General features: G+C 37.7%; 1 protein-coding gene across 2 annotated transcripts in view; it reads right to left on the reverse strand.

Annotated features, from left to right (window-relative positions):
• CERT1 (ceramide transporter 1) overlaps positions 1-25,568 on the reverse strand; it is a 71,972-nt gene that overhangs the window by 16,805 nt on the left and 29,599 nt on the right. For both annotated transcript variants that reach the window (XM_030466690.1, XM_030466689.1), the window contains exons 4-7: positions 10,794-10,901; positions 9,902-10,040; positions 8,969-9,052; positions 3,541-3,698 (exon numbers count right to left, since the gene is read on the reverse strand). In XM_030466690.1, coding sequence (XP_030322550.1) covers positions 3,541-3,698; positions 8,969-9,052; positions 9,902-10,040; positions 10,794-10,901 — 489 coding nt within the window. The remainder of the gene's footprint in view (positions 1-3,540; positions 3,699-8,968; positions 9,053-9,901; positions 10,041-10,793; positions 10,902-25,568) is intronic.

A 25,568-nucleotide genomic window follows, 5' to 3' on the forward strand; every position in this document is an offset into this window, starting at 1 on the left:
ATTTCCCCAGCAAAATTCTTAGGTATAAAAGCAGCACTTAGATGAAGACAGCATTGTTGTTATCTGTGAACACAGACTTTCCCCCTTTGAACTATCACAAAGCAGCAATAGCTGCTAACACATTTCATAAAAGTTTACACATCTTTTTTGGAAGCAGTTATAGTCCTGAAGATGCATGAAGCACCGACAGAAACTACAGAACTTTTATCAGAGTATTTAGAATGAAAAATGAACAAAACCATAACTCTTCCTGCTGCTTATCCAAAATCCCCAGACTTTCTGTACTACAATCTGCAAATCACTGCTAATTCATTTTTGTCAAAAGACAACTCCCCAAATCTGCCAGCTTATCTTGGAAACAACATCAAGGCAGAAATTGGGAAAGTGAACAGCAGAAGCACTACTTATGTAGTAAAACTCTTACTAAAATCACCTTTGTATGTTGCTGTAAAATAAAAGGCAGTTCTGAAGCTAGTGATGTGAGGACACTGGAGAAGGAAAGTGAACTGCATTAGAGTGTAAAAGTGATTTCACTGATTTTAGCCACTGACACATTTGACTTCCTGAGACAAACCTGCATAGTGTACAGCCAGTGGCATGAATCTGCTGTCATGCAAAGGACAAACTTGATAACAGATGAACTTTACATGAAGTTTTTACTTTAACGACCCCCCAGCTATAACATATACCCAAAGACATGCTTAATTCATTGTAATTTTTCCCTCTAATATCTCTTAGAGTGAAGTTGAGCTTGGAAAATGAGGGAAGAAAACTCTTCTAGGGGTTGTTCGCCACTAACTTAGAGAAGGTATTCTCTAAGAGGTATTAAAATTAGCCTCTCACAATATTTAATTCCTCTTCAGAAAAGTTTATACATCTATGCAAAAAAAAAAAGCCAAACCAGAAGTACAAAGATAACATCACTCTCCTCCCACATCTATTTATCAGATGACAGTGACATGTTTTCCACGCAGGCCGACAGCACAGAATATACTCTTACTGAAGCCCTTTTAAACCAGTAAAACAAGAGGGAAGAAAAATAAAAGCAGCTGTAAAACTGAAGTGGAATAGTGTTTGTGAAGGTCTGAGCACAGTCAGCTGTCTTTAAGGTTGCAGGTGTCAAGGTGTTTGTGATTTCAGCGGTGGCCTCGGTGGGAGGAGGCCATGGGCTGCCACTCAGACAGAGGTGGTCCTAGGATTCAGCAGAGCCCAGCCACCATGTGTGCGGCAGCTCTCTGAAAATGGATTTAAGAGAAGAAAAAACACCCCAGGGAGAGGGAGGGGAACAAAAAGGGAAACACAACAGAGAAAACGCCAAGGCCAGATGAGGAGGAGCAGCTGATTCAGAGCATTGAGGACCAACATGCCGAGGCTGAGGGACACCTCCTGAAGGAACCCTGTCCTCTAGAGGACACACATTGCAGATTTTTTCCCAGAGGACTGCTGCCTATGAAGAGGACCTGCACTGGAAAGGAGTGAGGAGGAAGGAATGAGAGAGATGGAGTGTCTTTGACTGACTGCAACCCCCACTCCTCACCCTACACTGCCAGGGTGCGGCAAGCAGCAGGTAGAGGGGGCCTGCAGAGGAGTGAAGTTGAGCTTGGAAAACGAGGGAAGAAAGCTCTTTTAGGGGTTGTTTCCCACTAACTGCATCTATTTTAAATCAGCAACAAATTGATTTTCCCTAAGTCAAGAACTTGGTCATGACAAGAACTGGTAAGAAATCTCCCTGTCTCTTTTTTTGACCCATGAGATTCCAAGGTATTTTACCACGAATACTGTACATCCCAGAAAATTTAATTGATAAATGTGACTTTAAAATGTTACAAATCTACAAAAGCAGAGCCACTTAAAAGTAGATTTAAAAAAAAAAAAATCTGTTATTTTAACATCTGGGAAAACAAGTCCAAATAAACTTTTGTGACCCTATTTAAAGTGTATTTACTCATGCTGTATGAGATATTGGTCACATGAGGCCTAAAGTGAAATTTAGGTGTGAATTTCCTAAGCACTCAGATAAAAAGAAGTGTTTTAAAGTCAGTACACAGAACAGGAAAGAAGTGACAAACAGCTAATCTAATTAAATTCTATATGAATGTATTATTCTGTATTGTAATACACTGAACTATGGACAAGAAAAATTCTTTTCATCCATGCTCTAAGCAAGAGTCTGATCAGCAAGAGTGAACTATGTTTGCTCAGGTCAGAGAAAGGTTTTGTGAGGGGACCTAATAGTAGCCTTCCAGTTTCTCCAAGGAAGTCAAAGATGCTGAGCAGCAGCACAGAGAGAAGCAGAAGCTTCTCACAGCAGTCTATAGTAGGAGAAAAACAATAGGCAGATACTGGAATAAGAGTTACTCCAATTGGATATTATGAAAAACTTATTCACTGTAACAACTGAGCAGCAAAACAGTCTGCCCCAAAAAGCTGTGCCATCTCCAGCCTTGGACACTTGAAACCAGAACTGACAAAACCCTGAGCAATCTGATTTGATTTCAAACTGTCCTTACTTTAAGGAGGAAGCTGAAAAGAAACAGACTTCTTGAGGTCTGTAGTCCAACCTAAATTTTCCTATGAGCCCATGCACAAGTCTTGGGTATACTGTAATTCCACCAACTACTTAGCTGAAGCAGTAATAAATTAATAGTCGACAAGCTGCAGTACAGTTATACAGGGCCAAGCCTTTGACATATGCATTATGAACACAGGTAACAGGGGTGAGGATTCAAACACAGATGTATTTTGTCTGAATGTGTTCATTCTTTGAATTGTGTGCCACTAAAACATATGGAGTAAGACCTGGAGTGTGATATACACTACATGGAAACACATTAAATGAAAAACAAGAAATCACAACAGTTAGAGGACTGGACAGGACACCAGCCAGGGTGATTCTAGAAATCAAAGCCTCAAGTACAACTTCACCATGCTTCCAGCACACCTCAGGAGAGAAGACACTGCTCCTTTTTGCGTTGCTGTAGCAGTTGAGGAGGCTTAACATGAACTACCACTGTGATTTGAGTAACAGACATTCTAATACCACACACCTGAAAAATGTAATAAATCAGTAAAAAATAAGGCTTAATCTCTTCAATCACCTAAAGGAAATTAAAGCAACTGTATATTAAAGATACATTTGAAGTTACAGCTGCTTGTTCTCAGTATTTGTCTCCTCACAAAACATTTCAGAGATCTGCAGCTCAGATTGCAAGTATGGGTAATTTCAGATTTTTCTCTTTCAGAAGTCTACAAGAGACACTTGTTACTATGGAATACTGCTAGGTTTTCTACAGATACAAAAAACATAGGAAAACTATCTGAACAAAGGGCTGGAAAAAAGACTATGATAAACAATGTTACTGAATCACCAGTCAGGATGAAGGGCTTTAACATTTTACCGCAGTAATAAAGCACCTAAAATTAATAAATGCTGTACGTAATACTTGAATTAAAAAAAAACAACAGTTCATTTGAATTTTCAATTTAAAGATAAAGAAACAGCTTTTTTTTTCTTTTCTTTTATTGATATATATATCTTACCTTATCTAGCCTTTTTTGCCAGCTTTCTTCACGTTTTACCATGAGTTCAATACAGTGAGAGAGTGTAGCAAGGATTCCAGCAGTAGTTGCCTTGAAAGTTATAGCTTCTCCTTTAAAGTCTATGCCATTAATTCCTTTGGGTGTCACATGCGGAAACACTAAAAACAAACACGAATCATTCACAGAGAGCTGTCTTTAACTGAAATAAGTATTTTACATGCTAATATTATGGCTGGTTGAAGAAAACAGCCTGACTACGAAGCGAAATCAAGAATAAAAAAAGTGCTAATAATTTTTAGCTATCTGCAGAATAGCTAAAGAGATTCAAAAGGAGGAACACATCCCTGCAGCTTCATCTTGCTATATTGTATTTCAAGTCTGCTTGTAATGCTGTATTACTCTGCACTCTGCAGATCATGTGGGTGGAGGGAGTGGTAATACTTCGTAACAATAGCAGTTTGACAGTTTGAAGTGAGGCCTAATTAACACAGGGCAACCTTAAAACATATCTGATGCAGTACTAAGAAAAGGAACAATTTCAAAATTAAATCAAATCCAAAACCTAACATTCGATGTTGCTTTACGCAGGTAATTACCGATTTTAAAACCTCAAACTAAAAAGCCATATGATAAAAGTATAAAATGGCTTCAATTATTCAAGTACTGTGAGGTTTGCAATTCCAGCAACTACATGCTGTCAACCAAGCCATCTGTTGCTAAGGCTATTTGAACAAGTCACTTAAAATGTGTGACAAAAAAAGTACCTATTATATGTCAAACTCATATGTAGGCTGACATAATAACAAATCACACACTACACATTAATGTCAGAAAGTATTAGAAAGCAAAAGTAACACCTATGTTGAACCTGTCTGAGCCCAGCAAGTTCAAGTAACTCCTGCTGTGCCATGGGGCAAGCTAATGACACATCACCTAGCTGAGTATCACTTTTTCCCCACCAGTATGTCACTTTGTCAACATACCACTGGGATGTTTTAAAAAGTACAAATAAATATTTGTGTGAGTTTATCCGATATCTGTTAGCAAGGGCAGAACAATTCTCTCAAGCAGATCAGCTCCTGCAGGGAGAAGAAATGCAGCTGCTGTTTCTGTAATGGGAGAATGCTGTATCTACACTTCCCAATCATCACATGGCCTTAAGCAATGGTTTAAGCTCTACAGGTTTTATATGCCCTCCTTGTGGAATGGATCAAACTCTTCTTCAAAACATATGAGTACAGACTATTTCAAATACCCCAATAAGCATACATACTGCAGTAGAATACAGCTTAATTTTTGCTTCATGTTAATCAAGAATACTCTCTAAACTGTAGACAGTTTGTGGCCAGAGAAAAAAGAAAAGAGAAAGAAAAAATTGTTTCAAAAAACAGTAGGGAGCAGAGCAGCTCTCCTCCTCCTCCTCCTCCTAGCTGCAGAGGGAACACGGAGGAGGCTGAGACTCAAAATGGTATAAGCTGGCAAGGAGCTGATGCAGTAGATTCACCAAGAATACTGAAAATTACACAAGAGCTTCACCCATAACACTTCACAACCTAAAAATACAGTTTATACTAATAGTTTGCCCTGTTGGTAGAGACTGTATTCACATGCAGGCTTACCAGCACAGCTATTATGCTTGTAGACATGATTTTTCTCTTAACTATGGAACTTGCTAGAAACGCTGAAGAAACTACCATGGGCTGCAACTCCACAAAATAATTTCAGAAATTGCTAGGGAGATGCAGTGACGAAGCCTTTTCTGGAAAAATCCAGCTTTTGTTACTGGATATCTTCAGGTCTCAGCTACAGTTCACTACTACTTTTACTCAGTTTCAGTCATAATATACCGTCATTCTTTAATGACTAGTCTTTAATGACTAGCGATACATACAGATTTTTAAAGTCAGTGTCCTCTATAGTTTCTTTAAGCTATTAAAATTCTGGGCAAAAACTAACTTGCTGCAGAAAGATACAGAACCTGTTTCTTTGAAGAGATGGTAACTCAAGAGCTTCCTTACAATGGTTGCGAGTATTTCCATTAATTCATTAATTCCTAATCACAGGAGACAGTTGTTTTCCTGGAACATGTCAGAAGATGACCTCAATAGCACATTACAAATATTTCTCAGAATATTTTCTATTTGCACATCTTGAATGTGCTTCCTATTAGTTTTCTACATGCCAGCCATAAGACTGGAGCATTTCAAAATGAAACCTGACATCAGGAGATCCATATGGTTCAAGGTAAAGGCTAATAGGAAAGTACTCTTATCATTGCAACTGCACTTCTAGTTTGGTGGCCAAACTGCATTAATGCAACTGAAAATAGCAGCCAGATTTTTCTCCTGGTCTGACATTAACATTTTCTAAGTGGTTCTTTTTTAATTACCCTGTCCTTTAAGCAGTTTGTTTTGTTTCTGATTTGTTTTCTCTTGCCTTTTGCACAAAGGATTCCTCATGTCGTGGTTTAGCCTTCAATAGCTCTTTATCCCTTCTCTCTTACCCCTCTGTGTCTGTTAAAATAGGTAGGTTTTTTCATGTTCTTAGGATTGTCTGTAACACTTTTCCAGATGTCCCAAACATCACATATGTGATCAAACTGGCTTTCCAGTAAATCAGGAAATTATTTTAAGATAGTCAGTAAAATGTTTCTTCATCTTTTCCATTTCAGGATACATTAACATCTTGTGTTACCAAATTAATTCTAAGTGAAAAAGAAACAGTGGGGTGCATGGCCCATTTATTGATAACTACTATTAACGTTCAGCAGATCGCAGTTGGAAAAATATGCTTAGTTTTCCTTTAAGTACAATCTCATTATTTCTGCAATATGTTGGTATTATTCCTCCCTTCAAACCACATAAATCTAGCATAAATCACACTTCTACTTCAAATTGCTCTACTTCAACTTCTGTACTATTTCCATCTTTGTACAAATCCAAAAAACTGTTTTCAATAAGGTTTCTTTAGAACGTAAGTTACATCTGCTCTGCCTATTCTTACATAATTTAAATGCAAATAAGCTAATTTTCCTGTGTGGCTGGATAGGAACTCTTGCTGATCAAGATTCTGCATTCTTAGGTAGATAAATAATATGCATCAGCCAGATACTATATCTCCCTGGGTATTTATACAAATGATAATTTTTTCAGTTTTAACTGGAAACTGACCAATAAGTCTGAATAGTACTCTTCCTAGTTCTTCTGTCAAGGATCCTAGAGAACACAGAAAAGAAAAATCCTCCCTATCAAAAACATCATCTTCATAGTACACAAATCTCTTTAGTCATGTTAACTTTCTCCTCCCACACAGGACAGGTGCAGAAGAGAATAATTTTCAAAAGACAATGTGAATATGGTGCCTTGAATCATCCTTAAATCTAATTATTTCAGCATTAGATTGGTGCAGTAGTGATAAGAACAGCAGGCTTAAACATCACTTCTTATCATTGTAGGGAAAGAAGAGGTTGAACTCATGGTTCTTACTTCCTGGAGCACTGACTATAGAACAGCCCCAGAGTAAACAGGCAATTATTTCTCATCTACTATTTAAAAAAAATTGTTTCCTTTCAAGACTGAGCAGACTTCCAAAAGGGAACCTGACATTTGAAAAACTGAAGATCCTTGCCTGCTCTGAGGCTAAGCCTTGGAAAAGGGTGAGGTTCAAAATAAATTTTTAATTATCAGTCAGTGTAGTTTTCTGCCCAATAAACAGGTATGGCTGCTTCAACCTGTGATGTCTCCTTCCCCCACTGCATCCTTATGACATGATTCTGCTTCAGGCTAGAGACTTATTTTGCATTTCTAATCATGCTTTGCAGCAGTCAGCTACTAAGTATTTAATAGACTTAGCCTTTTGAAATAAATTGATGATAAAAAACTAAACTAGAGAACACCTTCTCATAGAAGTAACTGATACGAAGAACTGATCAGAAAAAAATGATAAATTTGTTGGAATTAGGAATAATAAAAAAAAAGGAATTGAAAGTTCTGCAAAAAGCAAGGGACTACAGAAATTATTTTCAATAGTGAGCTGTTTTAACTGAGTTTAAATATTGGTACACATAACATATAGGAGTTTCTTGGCATGTGAGTTTCCAAAGACTTGATACAGATGTTCCAAGATTTAGACCAGGTGTACTAAAAACACACTTTCCTCATGACATTTCCCATATTTTATGTGTAAATATAGCACAAAATGTAGATATGAAAAAATGTTCTAAAGGTAAATTATCTCCTATGTGGTCCTACAAAAATTAAGTTAGACAAAGGTATCTCCTTCAAAATAAAAGACAGATCCAAAACTCCACAGTGACATCACTTAACCTCTGAAATCAGCATTGCAATTATTCCTCAGCAGAGGAAGAATTTTACATAAATGAAAATATCTACTGGTATGATGAATTCTGGAAGAATGCTGAAAGCTCCATTTCCTTCCCTCTCTACTTGTAACAGTTTTGTCTTTACTCTAGAAAAGGCACTTAAAATACAGAAAGAAGACATGTAACCCAGAGGGATGATAGCCAATTAGAAGAAAACAAGAGGACACAGAAAAAGCTTATTTTTGCCATATATTGTCGAGGTTCCTGATGAGTGCTTACATTTTAAAAACACTTTTGGCAAGTTTCTTTGGGAGTTTCCACCAGATTTGAAACTGAAGGCAGTGCAATTTCAAAGTTTTGTGTATCAAAGTCTGAGAAAGACCTTAGGACTAACTCAATTGTCAACTTCTAGAGAATGTAAACACTAATATATTTCAGTTAGGAAACAAAGTCTGAGAAGAATGCAAATGAATTTTAATTGCACTCACAGTATCTGCCAGGCCAGAAGTACCAGATTTCCACAACAACAAGACTTACTCTAGCTTTCCACATTTACCGCAAAGACAAAATGAATACAATAAAAATTTAAGGTAAGAACTGAAATCGGAATTATGTTCGTTGACAATGGAAAATACAGCTAAAAAGTGCCAAAATAATGACGAGTGAGAATCAGTTGACTTAGCCATTACCTAGCCACAGAACTCTGAAAAATCAAACAAGGACATACCTAAGCACTGCTCCAACACACTCCTAAAGCAGGTAACACTTGCAAGAAAAACTGCAATTACCCATTAAAATCTCTGTTACCTCTATCTGAATGATGCAGCTGTCTCAAAGGCATTTTGTAGTGAAAACAGCTTTGGACAAAGAATAGGAAATCTCAGCCTGACAAACTTCCAATACTGGAACATTTTGACAATATTTGTGTAAATTAATTCAGAAATGAAGACAAGCAGCTAATAAATTATAACACGAAAAACAACTTCCTGTCACACACATTTAATTCTTGCCATTTGATACTTAGAAAAGAGCATAAGTACTTTTGTAAAAGTCTTATTATCATACCATTCGTATGAATTTTCAGTGAGAAAGTTGGGACACACTTACATTTTTCCTTACTGCTGTTACTGTTATGTAAAAAATCCCCATCAGAACGCATTGTAGGAAAATCATCTTCATCATCTTCTACCACTAAATTTGAGAAAAAGTGTGTTATGGGAGTAAGAAAGCTTTTCCAATTCTTAGTGTGCAATTTTATTTTTTTCAATTTTTGACCCAAGATCATTACCAACATTAAATCAAGAGACTAACATTTACTCAGTGCTGAGGTTTAGCACAGGTTTTTATGGTAATAACATCATTTTGGTGTTACAGCTGGATAAGCAGAAAGCAAAGATTCAGCAACTATCTGCTCTTGTACACAAGAAAGCTTGCAAACAATTGGGATTCTACTTTACTACCATTATCTTACTAACAAATTTTTCAGGCTACCAGAACAAATCCAAGGATGAATATAAATGCCTCAAAGTGAATGGATACAAAAAGCTGTGCTCTGAGAAGAGCAATTCTGAGACATGGACATCCACACCTGGGTTCTGCTAGGGGCTCAAGTGTGCACCCACTGCTCTAATTCCAGCTAATACATCTCAGGAACATTCATTATGGCAGCAGCTTTTCCTTTTTAAAATAATAATAGTTTTCTTCTACCCAAACTAATATCCTATTCCTTTTTCAAAATAAAAGGCAAGAGGCAAAAATTTAATCTGAATTCATCTTACAACAGTAAAACATTGTTGTTCTATAACATCAAATGTTTAGAAGACCATTAAATTTCTACAGTGACAACCACAGGTTAATATTAAATTAAGCAGACTTTGACGAGACTCCAGCTTCATAAGTAAAAACAGTTAATTAACATTGTTGATGCAGAAATACCTCTGATTGATCTTTATATAAAAGAATATTTTTATGATACGTATTTTATTCATATGGTAGAAAACTAAATTCTATGGAGATTGGACCTTTCAGTTACAGTTATACCTTTGTCCCTCTGGAGTTCATCTTTGGAAACTGCATCTGCACAGGCATCGAAGTATTTCTGTAAGGTATCAACCTGTCTGCACAAGATGTCTCTAAAGGTTTCCATTTCTGCAAGCTTTTCACGTAAGCTATGGCCCTTCTGAAAATACAAGAGAAAAAAGCCTGAAATGCATTTAAACAGCAAAATTCAATGCATAAGCAGAAGAACTGATACATGCAGCTATGAAATATTGTTAATGTTCGAAGGTAAGAAACTAACAATTGTTCTTTACTGATTTTGTTCACTGGTCTCAATTATTATTCAATTATTCCTCTTGACTGCAGCTGCTACCTTAGAACATTCAACAAAAGCTTATTAAGAATACGCAGCTTTTATGCCTATTTGCCTGAAAACCACATAGCTCTAGTTTAAGATCTTTGTACCAATCTTTACTCCCCTTCCGTTACTTCTCTTGTGCTCTTCCAGAAGCATAGCTCACCCAAGTTCACATGTTAAGTATTTAGATGCATGAGACAAAGAAAGCCCATACCAGTCAATCAATATTAGTAAAATTAAGTCACACAAAATAAGGCGAGATACTTAGAGCAGGAGGGAGAAGATAATATTAAAAAATTAAATAAGTTTTATTACCCAATACTTCTTTATTAAAATAGCTGTTCCCACCAGTTTAATTTCCCAGCCACTGGAAAATGACACCGTGGTTTAAAAAGGGACAACTGCCCAGGGGCACAAGAGAGTTTCCTGTATTATGATAATTTGATTAATTGCTAACACAGTAAGCCAAATATTTTACATTTTTTCTATAGATGTGTAAGTCTTCACACAAGTTATTTCTTTTCCAGTTGTGCATACTACCCATGCACCAATATTAAGAAAACTTTATTTACTAACCTTGAACGAAGAGGTGGACGTTGCAGAGTACCCACTTGCTCCAGAAACAAGAGACACCATGGAGCCATGGCGTCGTAAACTTGACTCTGATCCATAGCCAGATTCCGTCTGAAAAGCAAGCCATACACAAAATTAAAGTGCTGAGGCTTTTATTAAAATAAGAAATTGTGAAGAAAGATTAATGCAATTTACTCTGAAACCAGTCCATTTGTTTCTTGTCAGGAAGCAGCAAGGCTTAATAACTCAGAGTGTGCCTGCATATTTGAGATACAGCACTTGTAAAGTGATGAATATTTTTTGATATTATAAAGACTTGTACAAATTAATTACACACAAACTTATGTTGGGACAACGTTCCATTATTTGGGTTTATGTAATCACTACCAAGCAATTTACACCTAACAACCAAAACCCTATAGCACTCTACAATAATTAACATGGTTCATCTTGAAGACAATCTGCCTTTATCAGTCCTTCCAATCATCCAAATAGTGACATTTTATTTTTTAAAAAAAGAAATAATAGAAAAAAATTACTGCTACCAGACTGTTGGGTTTGGTTTTCCCCCCTCTTTTGTTCCAGGCTTTTTTAGCAAAATTCTTTACACTAGACTGAAATTACTTTTTTACAAGTAGCAAGAGTTTACATAAAGTAATGTGAGATAATTAAAGAGGGAGAAGATAACCCTGTCTTTCTTCAAATAACAAAGATCTAAGTTTGACAAATTTCCTCACATATGGAACAGAAGCATACAATGAGGAGCTGGAAGAAAAATATTTCCCTAAATGTCAATGTAGATGGCCTGTGCCTGGCAAAGAAAAAAAACTCTGACTATGAACCTAAGAAAAAAAACTCTGACTATGAACCTATGAACTAAGAAATGTCTCAGAGTAATATTTGAAGTACTGGAGATGGATGACTTTGATCAAGTAGATAGTGACAATATTGTGATGAGACTCTTGACAGAAATAAGAAATTCTGCAGTAGCACTGAAATTCAGATGGGGCAGGGACAGGGGAATGACACAGATCAAACAAGCAATGATACAGTTCTGACTGTTGTACTTTTCATTGGAAACAAAGCCTGGCTTTGGGAAGGCAGAAGAATAATGATAAATTAAGATGCAAATAAACTGAAACAAGGAGACAGAATAAAAGTTTGAAACATTGGTAAAACAGGCAGATTTGGGCAATACTGCAATGTGTCTATGTTTAGATTACAAATGAGCAGCAGCAGAAAACCCCATTTTTAGAACACTAACAGATGATAGGACTGAAAAGAAAAATATTAGTCCCAGAGAGTTGTCAACATAATTCCTGGATGAACATGACTGAACAAGAACACCCATCAAAACCAAATGAAGAGAGACCCAAGAACCATTTCTATCTGGCCCACATATAGAGTGAAGTGGAAGGAAAAAAAAGCATTGAGGAAGCAGAAAAGAAACAAGATGAGCACCAAAAGTAGGAGTGGAATTGAAAAATCAGTATGACCAAGAAATGCAAGTGTCATTAGAAAAAGGTACTATAAAAGTCAAGAGATCAAAAACTTAAAATTACAAAAGGACACTTGGAAATTCAAAGATTTAGGAATACACATCTTTAGTCCACTGCTTGACTTACACAAAAAATCAGCACAAATACAACTTATCGGTACTAGCAGAAATAGAAGTATGTGTTTAACTTACGTTAGTGTCTCACTAATGGCTTAGTGAGAAATGACAGAACACAAGACAGTTTCCTTATTAAGACACACTATAAGGACATTAATAATTTAGTAATTTCCTCTGTAAGTCATGCATTTAAAGCTATTTTATACTGAGCAAGAGTCCTAGAAAAATAATTACATAAGTGTAGCAACCACAGTGCTATAAGCTCTAGTTTTTATGAATTAGTCCTACTCGTTTGGAAGTTTGGCTTTAAAATACCTATTGGAATAAGCTTTTTAAATAAAAACATTCACTTTGGACACATGGGGCTTTCTATGATATCAGATCAAGTTTTAAGGAGCATACTGTATTTTGTTGTGTATTGGGATATTGGATCACAATTTTAATTGCAATGCAATTTCGTGCAAAAATTATACCTTAACTAACTCACTGGGTTGTAATTCTATAAGAGTATAGAAGAAGCCAAACAATGAAGCTTTGATGAGTTTTTTCTCCTGTAGTCAAGTAATGGCTTTTGTCTCTTTTTGTGGACTTTCAGTCCTCCAAAGGCTTGACAAGTAAAACCTGAGTAGGTAAGGGAATAAAAGGATATTTGACAAATAAGAATTCTGAGCATACAGTCACTCCGTTTTAGAAGTGCTTAATGAGCATAAACCTCAAAAGGATGTAAGTCACACAACACTAAAGCATGAAACACTTAAGATTGCCTCCAAATACAAATCTAAAACATTTCACGGTTTTACTGGCAATTTAAGTGTTTATTTAATCACATGATGCATATTAGGATGACTCTGTGCATTTACTACAGTCCATTTGACAGTGGGGACTACTATTTTTTTTTGTCAATGGGGACTACTATTTTTTTCTCCAAGTTGTACACACTAGAAAGAAGGTAAAATTTCATTTCAATAAGATATGATTTAATGAGCAGATCAATTTTAGAATGTAGCCAAAATATCCATTGCATTTTTTATCCAGAGCATTTTTAACCAACTACAGCAAACGTCCTATGATTGCTTTACCCTTTAAATGAGAAAGATACACCTATGCAAAACTTACATTTAAGCTTGGGAAACGAAATTTCTGAATTTCTGTAGCTGAAGACTTAAAAGTACTAATATAGAACTTTAAATAATAAATGTAATCCTAGAAAATCTGGTTATTTATAGTCTACATTCAAAGCCAACCCTTTTCTTTCAATATTACTCAGTCACTGCTCTGTTAATTTAGTTGACAAAATAAGACCTGAGGATGTAAGAAATATAACTTCTTTCCATATCAGTACGTAAGCTCAATTTTTTAGAAGTACCTTTTCAGCAGTATATCTGACTGCCATTTATGTTTGTGATTAGGAATTCCACTAAACAGTTTATTGGCACTTCAGTATCATATACACCTGTTTGCAGCTATCAGCTTGCAAACTCTACTAACAAAAAGGTGCTATATAGAAAGCCTTAAAGCAGTTTTAGCTTTTTGCAACCAAACAGCAAATTCAGCAGATGGAACAGCAGGTCAAACAGCACACAACACAGATCCAAAGCATGTGCATTTACAGATCACACTGACAAACGGTGTCAGACTTACGTTTTAACAGCCGTGGGGAAAAATACAGAAATTACATCAAGAATACTTATTTGTCAGAAGAAACAGAAAGCAAGTATTCTTTTGCAACTGGTGGGGAGACAAGCCATCCCGCTGAGGGCAGAGGGATGGAAGCAGCTTAACACAAACAATGAGAGCATGCACCATGCAAAGCCCCACCATTCTACCACCGCAACACCTGAACGAGAGCAGGTCACTGCCGCATTTGTGTCTTGCAAAGCAGATCATCCTTAGCTATTCACTGCAGAAATACTCAGTTACATTGAGAAGCGAACTGGTGACACAAGCTTCTTCTGGTTGCACAGTTTTTTAAACTTTCCAGGATAAAAAGCGGAAAAGCATGTAGAGTCCATATGATAGACGCCAAGAGTCTCTGCTTAGAAGCGATGTGACTTGCAGAAGCTGTACCAATTCACACTGCCAAGCATTAACACTAAATTACCATGCTCAGTATACAGGCGCAGTCCTTTGGCATTCCACACATTCATCACTGCTTCACCGATACACTAAAAGTAGCATCTGTGAGTACATTGCAACACCTTCAGCTTTCTAAGGCACTGCACAAAATCCATTATTCCTTTCAAACTGCTTTTTTGTTACAGAAGACAAGAGGAAAAAGCAAAGACTTATCCAAAGCCTTATGTGATTTTAATTTTTTTTTAAAACTGGAGCAGGTGCTGGTGTCAGCAATGCAAAAACGTCAGCAAGGCTGTTTTCAGTAAAATGGCCAAGTATTCGCAGAATCACGTTGCAGACCTCCATTACAGCTCACACTGATCTGCCAGCTAAGGATTTCCTAAAGTAGGTCAGTAATACTCTCGAGTAAAACACAGACTCATGGGAAAGCTCACGTACTTAAAAAAAAACCCAACAAAAAACACAAACCAAAACCCACCTAACAACAAAACAACCACAACATAGAGCAAATTATGCTCCCGTGTCTTAAAAGAATTATTTTTATTTTGTCTCAGTTTAATACCAGTCATGCACTTCAGTGTACCTTTGTCCACCAAGGCAGGTATTTTCAGTTAGCATTATAAATTTATTGTTTTATGTAACACAAGCAGCAGGCAGCTCCTCCCCTTAAAGCACGCAACTCACCCTAGGAGGTGATGAAGCAGGCATTAGGATACAGGGACTCTATTCACATTCTCTGCAGTATTTCTGAAAAAACCTACTGAAAAAACCTAAAATATCAAACCACAACATCTTATGAAAGAATGCAGGAATAAATAAATTAAAAAAAAAAAAAAAGCAAAACAAAAGAGCTGGACGGTACTAGGAAAGAGTTGGTAGAGACGAGGCAGACAAGCTCTGCAAAATTTTCTGTGTTCTAAGGGGAATTTTCAGATTTGCTGCAGATGTTTCAACATAGACTTGAAGAAGCAATATTGCTAGGATGAGCCAAGGAAGATGGCTGGCAAGAGATGGCTTCAGACAGCAAGAACACCGCTAAAAGTGGAAATTAACTATTTTATTTTCTGTCACTTGCACATAACTGGTTAATTAGCTCCTCACTTCCATTTAAAGTGGCAGTGCTCAAAAACTTCACTATGGGTGCTTAAAGACTAGGAGGATCTTTGTTTGTAGGGGTCCTTCTAGCCTATGGTGAGTATCTTGGTATGCTAACAACAAATAAATTAATGGGATGTTAATGTGATAAATCCAATTACTCAGTGATTTCTACCCAGTGCTCAAGCCTGTGTCAATATAAGTTGTGGGGAATACTTTCTCCCATCCCTTTCATCTATCTTGCAAATCTGTCTCAAGGATGGACTGTTGGAACATGTCTTTCTCTAATTGGCATCTGTTTTTTCCTCTAATTCTTGCTGTTTAACTATTAAGTAAGCTTTGTCTTTATTGTGTCTCTCCTTTTCTCTTTCCTGTGATTTTTTCCCCTCAAATTTTACTTATTTCAATTAATAACTGATATCACAGGCTGAACAGACACCACAGACACTACAAGTAGAGCAGTCTAGGATGCATTTCTGAAAATTGAAGTTAAAAATACAATTAGAATGTGTCTGCAAGTCTGATTCTAAAATTGTTCTATAGTCACCAACAGTGGAAATTTCAAAAGGTTTCAAAAAACAGGTAGTTACTAGCCAAGAAGGCTGAGATGGGAATTTCACCATCCAGGCCATAGCAGCTGGATGATGACCTCTGTGCCTACAGCCCTCCAAAGCACAGGTAAAGAACTGTAAACATGTTTTTCCTCCAGCAGTAATAGATGTTGCAGTTCCATAGTAAATAAGCATACTATATGTATAGGAGAAAAGCCAACATGAATTCTGAGTTGAAAGTCAGGAATAATAAGACAACAGAAAACAGAAACAATAGCAATATAGCCCTAGGACTATTGTAAACACTACACTCACTTGTCCATCAAAGTAACAATTATATTTTGAGTCTTCTCAAAATCCATATGCTTTTGGTAACTCACCTGTGTTGCTAGCACACAATAAACCTTTAGCAGCTGCAGAAGCTAGGGTAGTACACAGACTGATATACCTTGGAACATCACACAAATCATTGCAGAGAGCAGAGAACACAGACTGGGAAGAAACAACTTAAGGCAAATGAATGGCCTTTGCATATTTAACTACACAGATGTGTACTGCTTCTCCATGAACTCTCTTCACTGTTAACATACATGGGAAAACCACTCAAATATTATAACGTCTTTAAACGCTAATTTTCCACAAAAACTGCATAGGAAGAGGTGGGTGCTGCAAAAGCAGAATGAAGAACAGCCAGGATGCCAAGTAGGATAGCACCCAAGAGCCTACAGAGAGGATGAGCAACAGAACACCTTTACCATCCTTTTCCTCAAGCTTGGAAACCACTGTATGGAAGTGGGATTTTAGAAATGACTTAGTAATGAAGCTAAAGCAGCTTGCACTGCTGGGCCACAAGGCTATAGTAAGATTGGGAAGGGGCTACATTTGTGCCTTCTATGCATCTGAGCTTCCATGAGAGAAACAAGTTAAGATCTGCAGAGCTACACAAGAACTAGGAATCTCCATACTCCTATTAGACACTGTCAGGAAAAGTACTGGTGCTCTGGCCTCAGCTCCCAATGCAGTGAGTCTTCTTACTTGCTTTTATGCTTTGAAAGCTAGTGGGAATGGTAATACATTTTAAAGAAGGAGTTTATTCAAATACATAGTGTTTGAACTTGGTTAAGGAACATCCTTGTGCAACTGTGCCTTTAAAAATAAGAACAGTTCTGACTCTAAACACTTGCCAGATCATTCTATTTAATAGCTATACAACATTACATAATAGTTAAGTTTCATCTCATAGTTATATTAAACATTATTACATCATAATTATGTACAAAGTTCAAAAGGGAGTGTTACCAAGGATGATTCACAAGTGCCAGCTTCGAGGAGAAACCCTGCTAAGACTGAGTGCAGAAACCACATGGCTCCTACCAGTGGTCACCAGGGCTGCATCCACCCTTAACATACCTCTACATATATGTTTCTTATCCTTCAAAGTGCAGGTAAGGCAGGATTGACTCTTACTACACTTGCTTGGGTTTTCTTGAACCTATTTAAGGTAGCAAAGTATTATATTAATATCACTTCTCCATAGAAGTGGAAAAACACATTCACAATCAGTGTTACACTGAAGAACCTTGGGGTAATGACCATAATGGGATTTCAAAGGAGAGACCATGGCTAAAAAGCCAAGGGTTTTTTTCACCTTTGTGGAAAGTTACTTGCAAATCTGAGCCTTTTCTGGTCCAGACATTGAGAAGCTTGCACTTTGCTTATTCTGAAGAAAAATTTTTATTTCAGGAAACTCTAGAATTTGAAGTACAGGAGCAGGCAAGGTTTTACTAGTCCAAGAAAAAAGGGACTGCAAAAGGTTGCACTGCAACACAGAACAAGTCCATCAGCAGGCTTTATCAATATGGAAAAAAAACTATCAAAGCAAACGCTTCTGAAAAAAACCCACAAAGATCACTAAATCTCTTGATCACCTAGTGCAGCTATCTTGTCAGTGCTACACAGTGGAACATATTTTTTTCCTTCACCTAACCATCAGAATACAAAACTGTATTGGATGCTTAGCATAGCCCTGAGTATGCAATAAGAAGCAAACACTGGGGGGTAAAGGAAGTTGGAGTTATCAGACAGAAAAATCTACATAAATGTTTGACAAAGGATTTAAGAAAAACTTACAACAAATTAAAATTATCCTCACCAGTGATCAGGAAAAGAAACTGAATGTAAACAAGAAATCTGCAGTTGACACCAGGCTGGGAGTGAGTGTTGATCTGCTTGAGGGTAGAAGGCTCTATGAGGGACCTGGATGGGCTGTACCTGTCCAAGGCCAGTTGTATGAAGTTTAATATGGCCAAGTGCTGGGTCCTGCCCTTGGGTCACGACAACCCCCTGCAATGCTACAGGCTTAAGGAAGAGTGGCTGGAAAGCTGCTCTGAGGAAAAGGAGCTGGGACTGTTGATCGACACCCAGCTGAATATGAGCCAGCAGTGTGCCCAGGTGGCCACGATGGCCAACAACATCATAATTTGCATTAGGGACAGTGTGCAGGACCAGGCACGTGACTGTCCCCCTGTAGGCACTGGTGAGGCCACACTTTGAGTATTGTGTTCAGTTTTGGGCCCCTCACTACAAAAAGGAAATCGAGGTGCCAGAGTGTGCTCAGAGAAGGGCAAGAAAGACGGTGAAGGGTCTGGAGAACAAGACTTACAAGGAGTGGCTCATGGAACTGTGCTTTTTTTACTGTGTTGAGAAGAAGGCTTAGACCTGATCACTGTCTACAGTGAGAAAGATATGATCTAGCTTGACCAGGACAGGCTGGAGAATTGGGCAGAGAGGAACCTAATGAGGTTCAACAAGTGCAAATGTGAGGTCCTGCACCTGCAGCAGAACAACCCCATGCATTAGTACAGCTTAGGGTCTGACCTGCTGGAAAGCAGCCCTGAGGAGAAGGATCCTGGGAGTCCTTGTAGACAGTAAGTTAACCATGAGCCAGCATTGGGCTCTTGTGGCCAAGAAGGAAAATGGTATCCTGGGATGCATGAAGAGTGTGTCCAGTAGGTCAAGGGAAGTCACCCTCCCCACCTATTCTGCCCTAGTGAGGACACATATGGAGTACTGCATTCAATTCTGGGCTCCCCAGTTCAAGACAGACAGGGAACTGCCAGAGACAGTCCAGTAGAGCCAAGCAAATTTAACTGGGGGACTGGAGCATTTCCCTTACAAGGCAAGGCTGAGAGAGCTGGGCTGTTTAGCCTGGAGAAGAGACCTTATTAAGGTCTATAAGTACCTATAGAACAAGAGCAAGGAGGATGGAGCCAGATGATTTTCTGTAGTGTCCAGCAACAGCACAAGGGGCAATGGGTACAAACTTGAACACAGGAAGTTCAATTTAAACATGTGAAAAAACTTCTTTACTGTAAGGTTAACAGAGCAGTGGAACAGGCTGCCCCGGGGGGCTGTGGAGTCTCCTCCTTCTCTGGAGACATTCAAAACCCACCTGGACACAATCATGTGTAATGTGCTCTAGGTAATCCTGCTTTAGCAGAGGGGTTGTACTAGATGATGTCTAGAGGTTCCTTCCAACTTGATGATTCTGTGACTCTGTCAAGCACTGAAACAGGCTGTCCAGGGCAGTAGTTAAGTCGCCATCCCTGGAGGTAATTAAAAAGATGTGTAGATTTGGTTCTTAGGGATATGGTTTAGTTGTAGATTTGTCAGTGTGCTAGGTTAACAGTTGGACTTGTTATTATAAGTCTTTTGTAACCAGAACGATTCTATGATAATTAAGTTTCAACTGCATCTATAGAACTGTAATTTGGAAAAAGGCAGGGAGAAAGAGGAGTTTACTTTTTATATAGCCTTTGTTTTTCATCTCATACCCTATCGAATCTAACACATTTTCCTTTACTTTAAAAACTTGTTCCCTACTCTTCTAATTTCCATCTTGCTGTAGTCCTTACTTTTATCAGTTCTCAACAGCCACTTCCCTCAAAACCAAGCGAGGTTCACTGCACTCATTACACAGTTGCACAAAAAAGATTATATGAAGGGACTCCCCAGGCCATGTATCTTTTTATAACATTCCTGATACCACTTCAGATTCCTGAAATTGTCTGGAGTTGAAGTTTCACAAAATTAGTCCTTACATTTGTCTCAAAATTGTTTGTGTAGAAACAAAGCCCTGTCTAATTTAAAGCTCTTAATACACACAGAATCCTAACATCAGTAAAAGATTTATGCAGGTTTTCAACCATACATTAGTATAGAAACAAAGATTCTGTCTTAAGCTTAACTTCAATTAACTAGTCAGTAATTTTTTTCTTTTAACGAAAATATTAATGCACTAGACAGAAACTAACAGCTATGAAGTTCTGAAAGGGTAACTATATAAACAAAAAAGAGTAATTCTGCATGTCAATCAGAAAAGAGCTTAAATGTTAAGGAACATTTTCAAGATCTTAAGTCAAACACCTGATACACAATGGATGCACCGATATTTTGATGTTAAATGAAAACATCAGTTGGTTTATAAGAACAAGCACTACCTAATTTTACAATTCTCTTGTTAGTCTGTGGGTCAAGAACATGCCTAATATAACAACAAAATGCTGAAGTGATAATTAATACTTGAAATGTTTAGAATTCAGACCTAGAATGTTTAGAGTTCCAGACACAGAAGGGCAAAAATCTGTATATATAAAGTTTCCACCTCAAAGAAGAAAACTTCAAATTCACACTACTGTAAGAGCTCTGTAGGACTGAGTTTCAAGTAAAGGATCTGGATACCCATAAGGATAAAAATTCAGACCACTTCCAAAGGCTTGTTTAATCACCAATCTGAAGCATAGGAGTATGTCCTCCCACCACAAAATATGATAGCATCTATGCGTTTTAGCAGGTCAGCATCGAGTTTCCACACACCCCACTTCTGTGTTAGTTTATTTATTTCAAAAAGCCATTTGAAAAGATCCCAATTCATGTGTTTAACCCCCCCAAGTCAATATCCTGTATGACCACTAGAGGGCAACAGCAAACAGGAAACAGGCACCTCTAAAGGTTACTATTGGTCAAAGCCCAACAGTAACCCTTATCCTTTTCCTTTTTCACTCCCTGTGCATATAAACCTCCTTTCCTCAGAAGACAATTAAAAAGAGAGCAATTTTACCTTTAGCCTTTATAATTACATTTGAGACACACTGCTAAGTGAGGGTAAAGTTTTCTGCACAGTATGCAAGAAGTAACAATGACATCGATTGCTGAAAGAATGACAGTGAATCAGAAGTTTTAAGAGAGATTAACAGAATCATTCTGAAGTCACATCTTTCCCAGACAGTTCAAACCATTGAACCAACATGTTAATTTCCAGTTAAGACTGCCCACAGTCATTAGCACCAAACCGAAGACCTGACAAGTGTTGAAGGACAGATTTCTTAAAGCCTCATGTAACATGAAGTATATAGGTTCAATGTAATTTTGCTTTAAAAAGGGACACTTAAAACATAACATACGGAAAACCAGGCACTTCTGCCACGAGTCCATTGTCCAAGTAGAAGATTATTCACATTCAAACGCTTTGCCATTAGTCTGCAGCTGTCAAACATAGAGCTTACCAAGAACAAGAGTTTTATATACTAGCCAGAGGAACAGACACAGGTTTTCTTCATGTACAGAAGATGCATTAAGTAGGTTCTCACCAAAACAGATTTCTCTGTATGCATAACAAACTTAGAAGAAAAAAACAACTTCCAGTTAAACCCTTCCAAACCTACAAAAAGTCATGCAGTAGTGACCAAGAGACATTGCACTGGAAGTGTTGCCTACTTTACTCCGAAGTCTAAGCAGACTCACGGATGTTCTGTAGAACTGTTTCATGCAATGCAAATTTCAGAAAACTCATCTTTTGTAATTGTTACCTGACACTACACACAGTATCATTAAAAATAATAAATTCAACGTAATCAGCCAGGACAAAAACACCCCCCACACTATCATTACTCACTTGGTTGAAAAGAAGCAGACTTGTTTTATTTGCTGAAAGCCAACACCCTCTGTGCAATACAATACCAAGAACAACTTCAAACACAGCACAGGTCTCTACAGAAAGATGACCTACTCTGCCTTTGAAGAAAAACTGTGTAGAAAAACAGCTCACAAAAGGCTGCCCCTTCAAGACAGATGACATCCAAATTTTGCTTTTAAGTGCAGCCTCAGGATATATACTGTAGACCTCCTTTTCATATAACCAAACCCAAACTCAGAACAGAACACGGTTTTACTCCAGGTGCATCAGTTGTCACATGGATACTCCAAGAAGCAAGGCTATGTATGACTGGTATTGGCAGCTGAACACTCTTGATCTATTAAAGATGTGCACCTAGCAGCCACGATGGCCTGTTCTCAAGAATTAAAGCACAAAGAGCTCAGTAGGCTAGAACAGTTAGATACACTTGTATGAACTTTAGGTCCTGGGCTTTATTAGATTATGGTAAGTGTACTCTACATAGCTGTTGATGCTTATTTTTGCATGTTGTTTTTCATATTTCAAAACGGCAGGTTTACCTAACAGATTTTCTCGAACTTACTGTTTCCACTGAACACATGAAATGGATATTTTATTTTCTGCTTAACCTTACTACTTAGCGTATTTGGGGGGAGGCAGAAACAAGAATGGAAATAAGTAGAAGCTGCACTTTCAAGCACTGCAAGAACAAAGCAAAACTTCAAGGAGACAGAATTTAACCAGACATTTCATTTACAAAGTCTGAAAACTAAATTGAGGCAAAACTTCAACTTTGTACAAAAATTATCATTTTGAGACATGAAGGAAGAATCCTTTTGCTGTGAATTAGAAAATATTATGACATGAGAAAGGAAGAACTGAACTATGTCAGAAATGTGGTTTAATCATAGAATCAGGATGACGAGGTTGCAAGCTACCTCTAGTACCACTTTTTGGTCAGAGCATTTCCAAGTGGATACCCAGGCCTCCTCCACCCCTATAAGGCTGCATTCTTCAGAGAATTATAAAACTATTTTTTAATCCAAAGTGATTATTATGAAACATAACTGGAACACACAGGCCAAATATATTTGGACTGGTGAAAGTGAAATAATCTGCATTGTTTATAATAAATCAAGGGCACTGGGCTGGAATGGAGAGCTTTAAACACTCTTAAATATAATTACTTTATTAAAGTTGCAACTTAGAGCTGCTGTTTCAACATAACCCCAAGAGTGGCAAAAGACTCTTTCCTAAAAGGCAAATTTCACCAGTTTGGAAGTGAAATCACTTAGGTTTGCTGCAGCACACCCTTGTGTAGTTAACTGAAACTGATGATTCACTGGCTTTCCCCTAGACTGCTTTCAGGAAATATACAGTTGCCAGCCCTAAGTGCACTTAGTAAATTTAGTAACACTAAATGACAAGCAAGATCATATGTGTTAAAGAGTTCCTGCTGATAAGAGTGCTAAAATAATGGTATGTGTAAGACAGACCCAGGATTAGTTTTTCTCCTTGAAAGAGCATATCCAATTCAATTTTTAAGGAGGAAACTTCTGTCATTTCCAGTAAAGGCCTAATGATTTGAGCAATTAATCTTCCCCTGAAAGCACAGCTTCTCTAAAACTTCTACAAAGGTCACAGCATCATGGTGTACATTGGGGCAAATAATTCTTGAGACCGAGCAGTCTCAGCTAAATTTGCTTGCACAAATGAACAATCTTAAGGGAATTCACAAATCCTTACAAGTTATTTCAGATTAGCAGGGGCAGAAAAATGCACACTTCTCTTTATACTCCTTCCCTCCCCAACATTTTTGGTGCCTATGTACCTACCAACTATGGGATATTTAACTGCTAGTACTTAAGAAGTAGACTTTCCTTCCCTCTGCCATTTAAAATAGGTATGATCAAGACATCAGCATTTTTATTGCTGTGCAGTAAATCCACTCACTTATATGACAAGTGAACTGATAGCAAATGTTTCCGAGCATTTTTCAAGTACTGTATCTTTTCAGATAGTAAAACTGATTTTTTTGCAGTTCTACAATAAAAATTACATTAGAAGAATTACCTTAAGGGTTTATAATAACAAGTGGACATTGAATTAAAAAAGCAGATTTCCCAAATGTTGTCATTGTGTTTTTAAAAGAATTCCCTCATCTCTGTAGAGTCACATTATCTCCTGCACGTACTCTCTTTTTCAAGAGCGACACCGGAGTGAGGAGGGTCACCTATCTTGTCTCTCTCAGAAGAGACAAAAAGTTACCTCTGTTGAATGTTACTAATATATATATATCTCATTGCTACATGTGACCCCACCCATGTGGCTAAGGAGCACCTACTCCCCAAGGCTGGGGTGTAACCCTGGTCTGTTAATATAAACTCAACGAGTTTGTAACTCAAGCTGGCTGAAGGAAAAAACACCCCTTACAAACTCTTTTAGAAAGAAAAAAAAGACTGCATTTTCTAGATGGAGGCATACGGACTACTCAAGAGTTTTCTATTAAGCTCTTAATGTGCAATACTCTTTGAGCTGATGAGTAATATTTCTAAGTAAACAGCATGAGGATATATTTGGCATGTGCCAACTTTTAACTGTTTAACCACCCACCGCTTCCACACTGCAGCTCCGTACTTTGTTGTTGACACCAAGAGCTTACCCTGATTTGGAGGGGCATTTACCACCCAAGTCAGGCTTGACACTCTCCATGAACAATGCTGTTTTGGGGGAGACCATGCAAAAACGTGCTGCCACTCCCATTCTGCCTGTTACAAACATTGACATTCCCCTTATTTCTACTAAAGTATACACTGTCAAAATGATTCACCACAGGTGTTTTCACAAAGTGAGTTAATAATACCTTTTGAGTTTACTTACTAGAATTCCACTTGTTTATAAAAGGAGACTGGTTCAGCTGCATGTTGGGTCTAATAGTTTAGTTCCCATCACCTCAAGACTCAGCATTAGCCCTAGCATCAAGCTTACTTTAGCCCTTCATTAAACAGCATTATAAAAATATTGACCAACATACTCATAATAGCATAGCAGTAGTGTCATAAATCTGTCATGCTGACACTGAGCTAGCACTTTTGAAGGCATTTTCTTTCGCATGGTATTGCACTCACAAAGCAGTGCACTTCTAAGCTGCATTTTGGCTTGTGACTTTCAGGCACTGTCTGTCTCACTCATTGTCTGACTATGCAGTGTTTGAATCTTCAGTCAGTTCACACATTTACTTAACTAGAGCAGTAAATGATCTCAACTGTGTTCACCACCTTTTAGGAGCAGGAGTTTCAGAGGAGAGTTGTAGATGATTACTAAGATAATGAGGACTACCTGTTAATGCTCTGACTAGGTGAAGGGGAAAAGCTTTCTATTGACAAATGGCAAACTGTGAACACAGCTTTCACGAATACAGATTTAAGATTATTTTACAGTGTGCATACGTATACAGCTTCAGACTACCATAAGCAGCTCCCGAGGGA

Source organism: Calypte anna, chromosome Z (genome assembly GCF_003957555.1).
Source record: "Calypte anna isolate BGI_N300 chromosome Z, bCalAnn1_v1.p, whole genome shotgun sequence".
Classification (NCBI taxonomy): domain Eukaryota; kingdom Metazoa; phylum Chordata; class Aves; order Apodiformes; family Trochilidae; genus Calypte; species Calypte anna.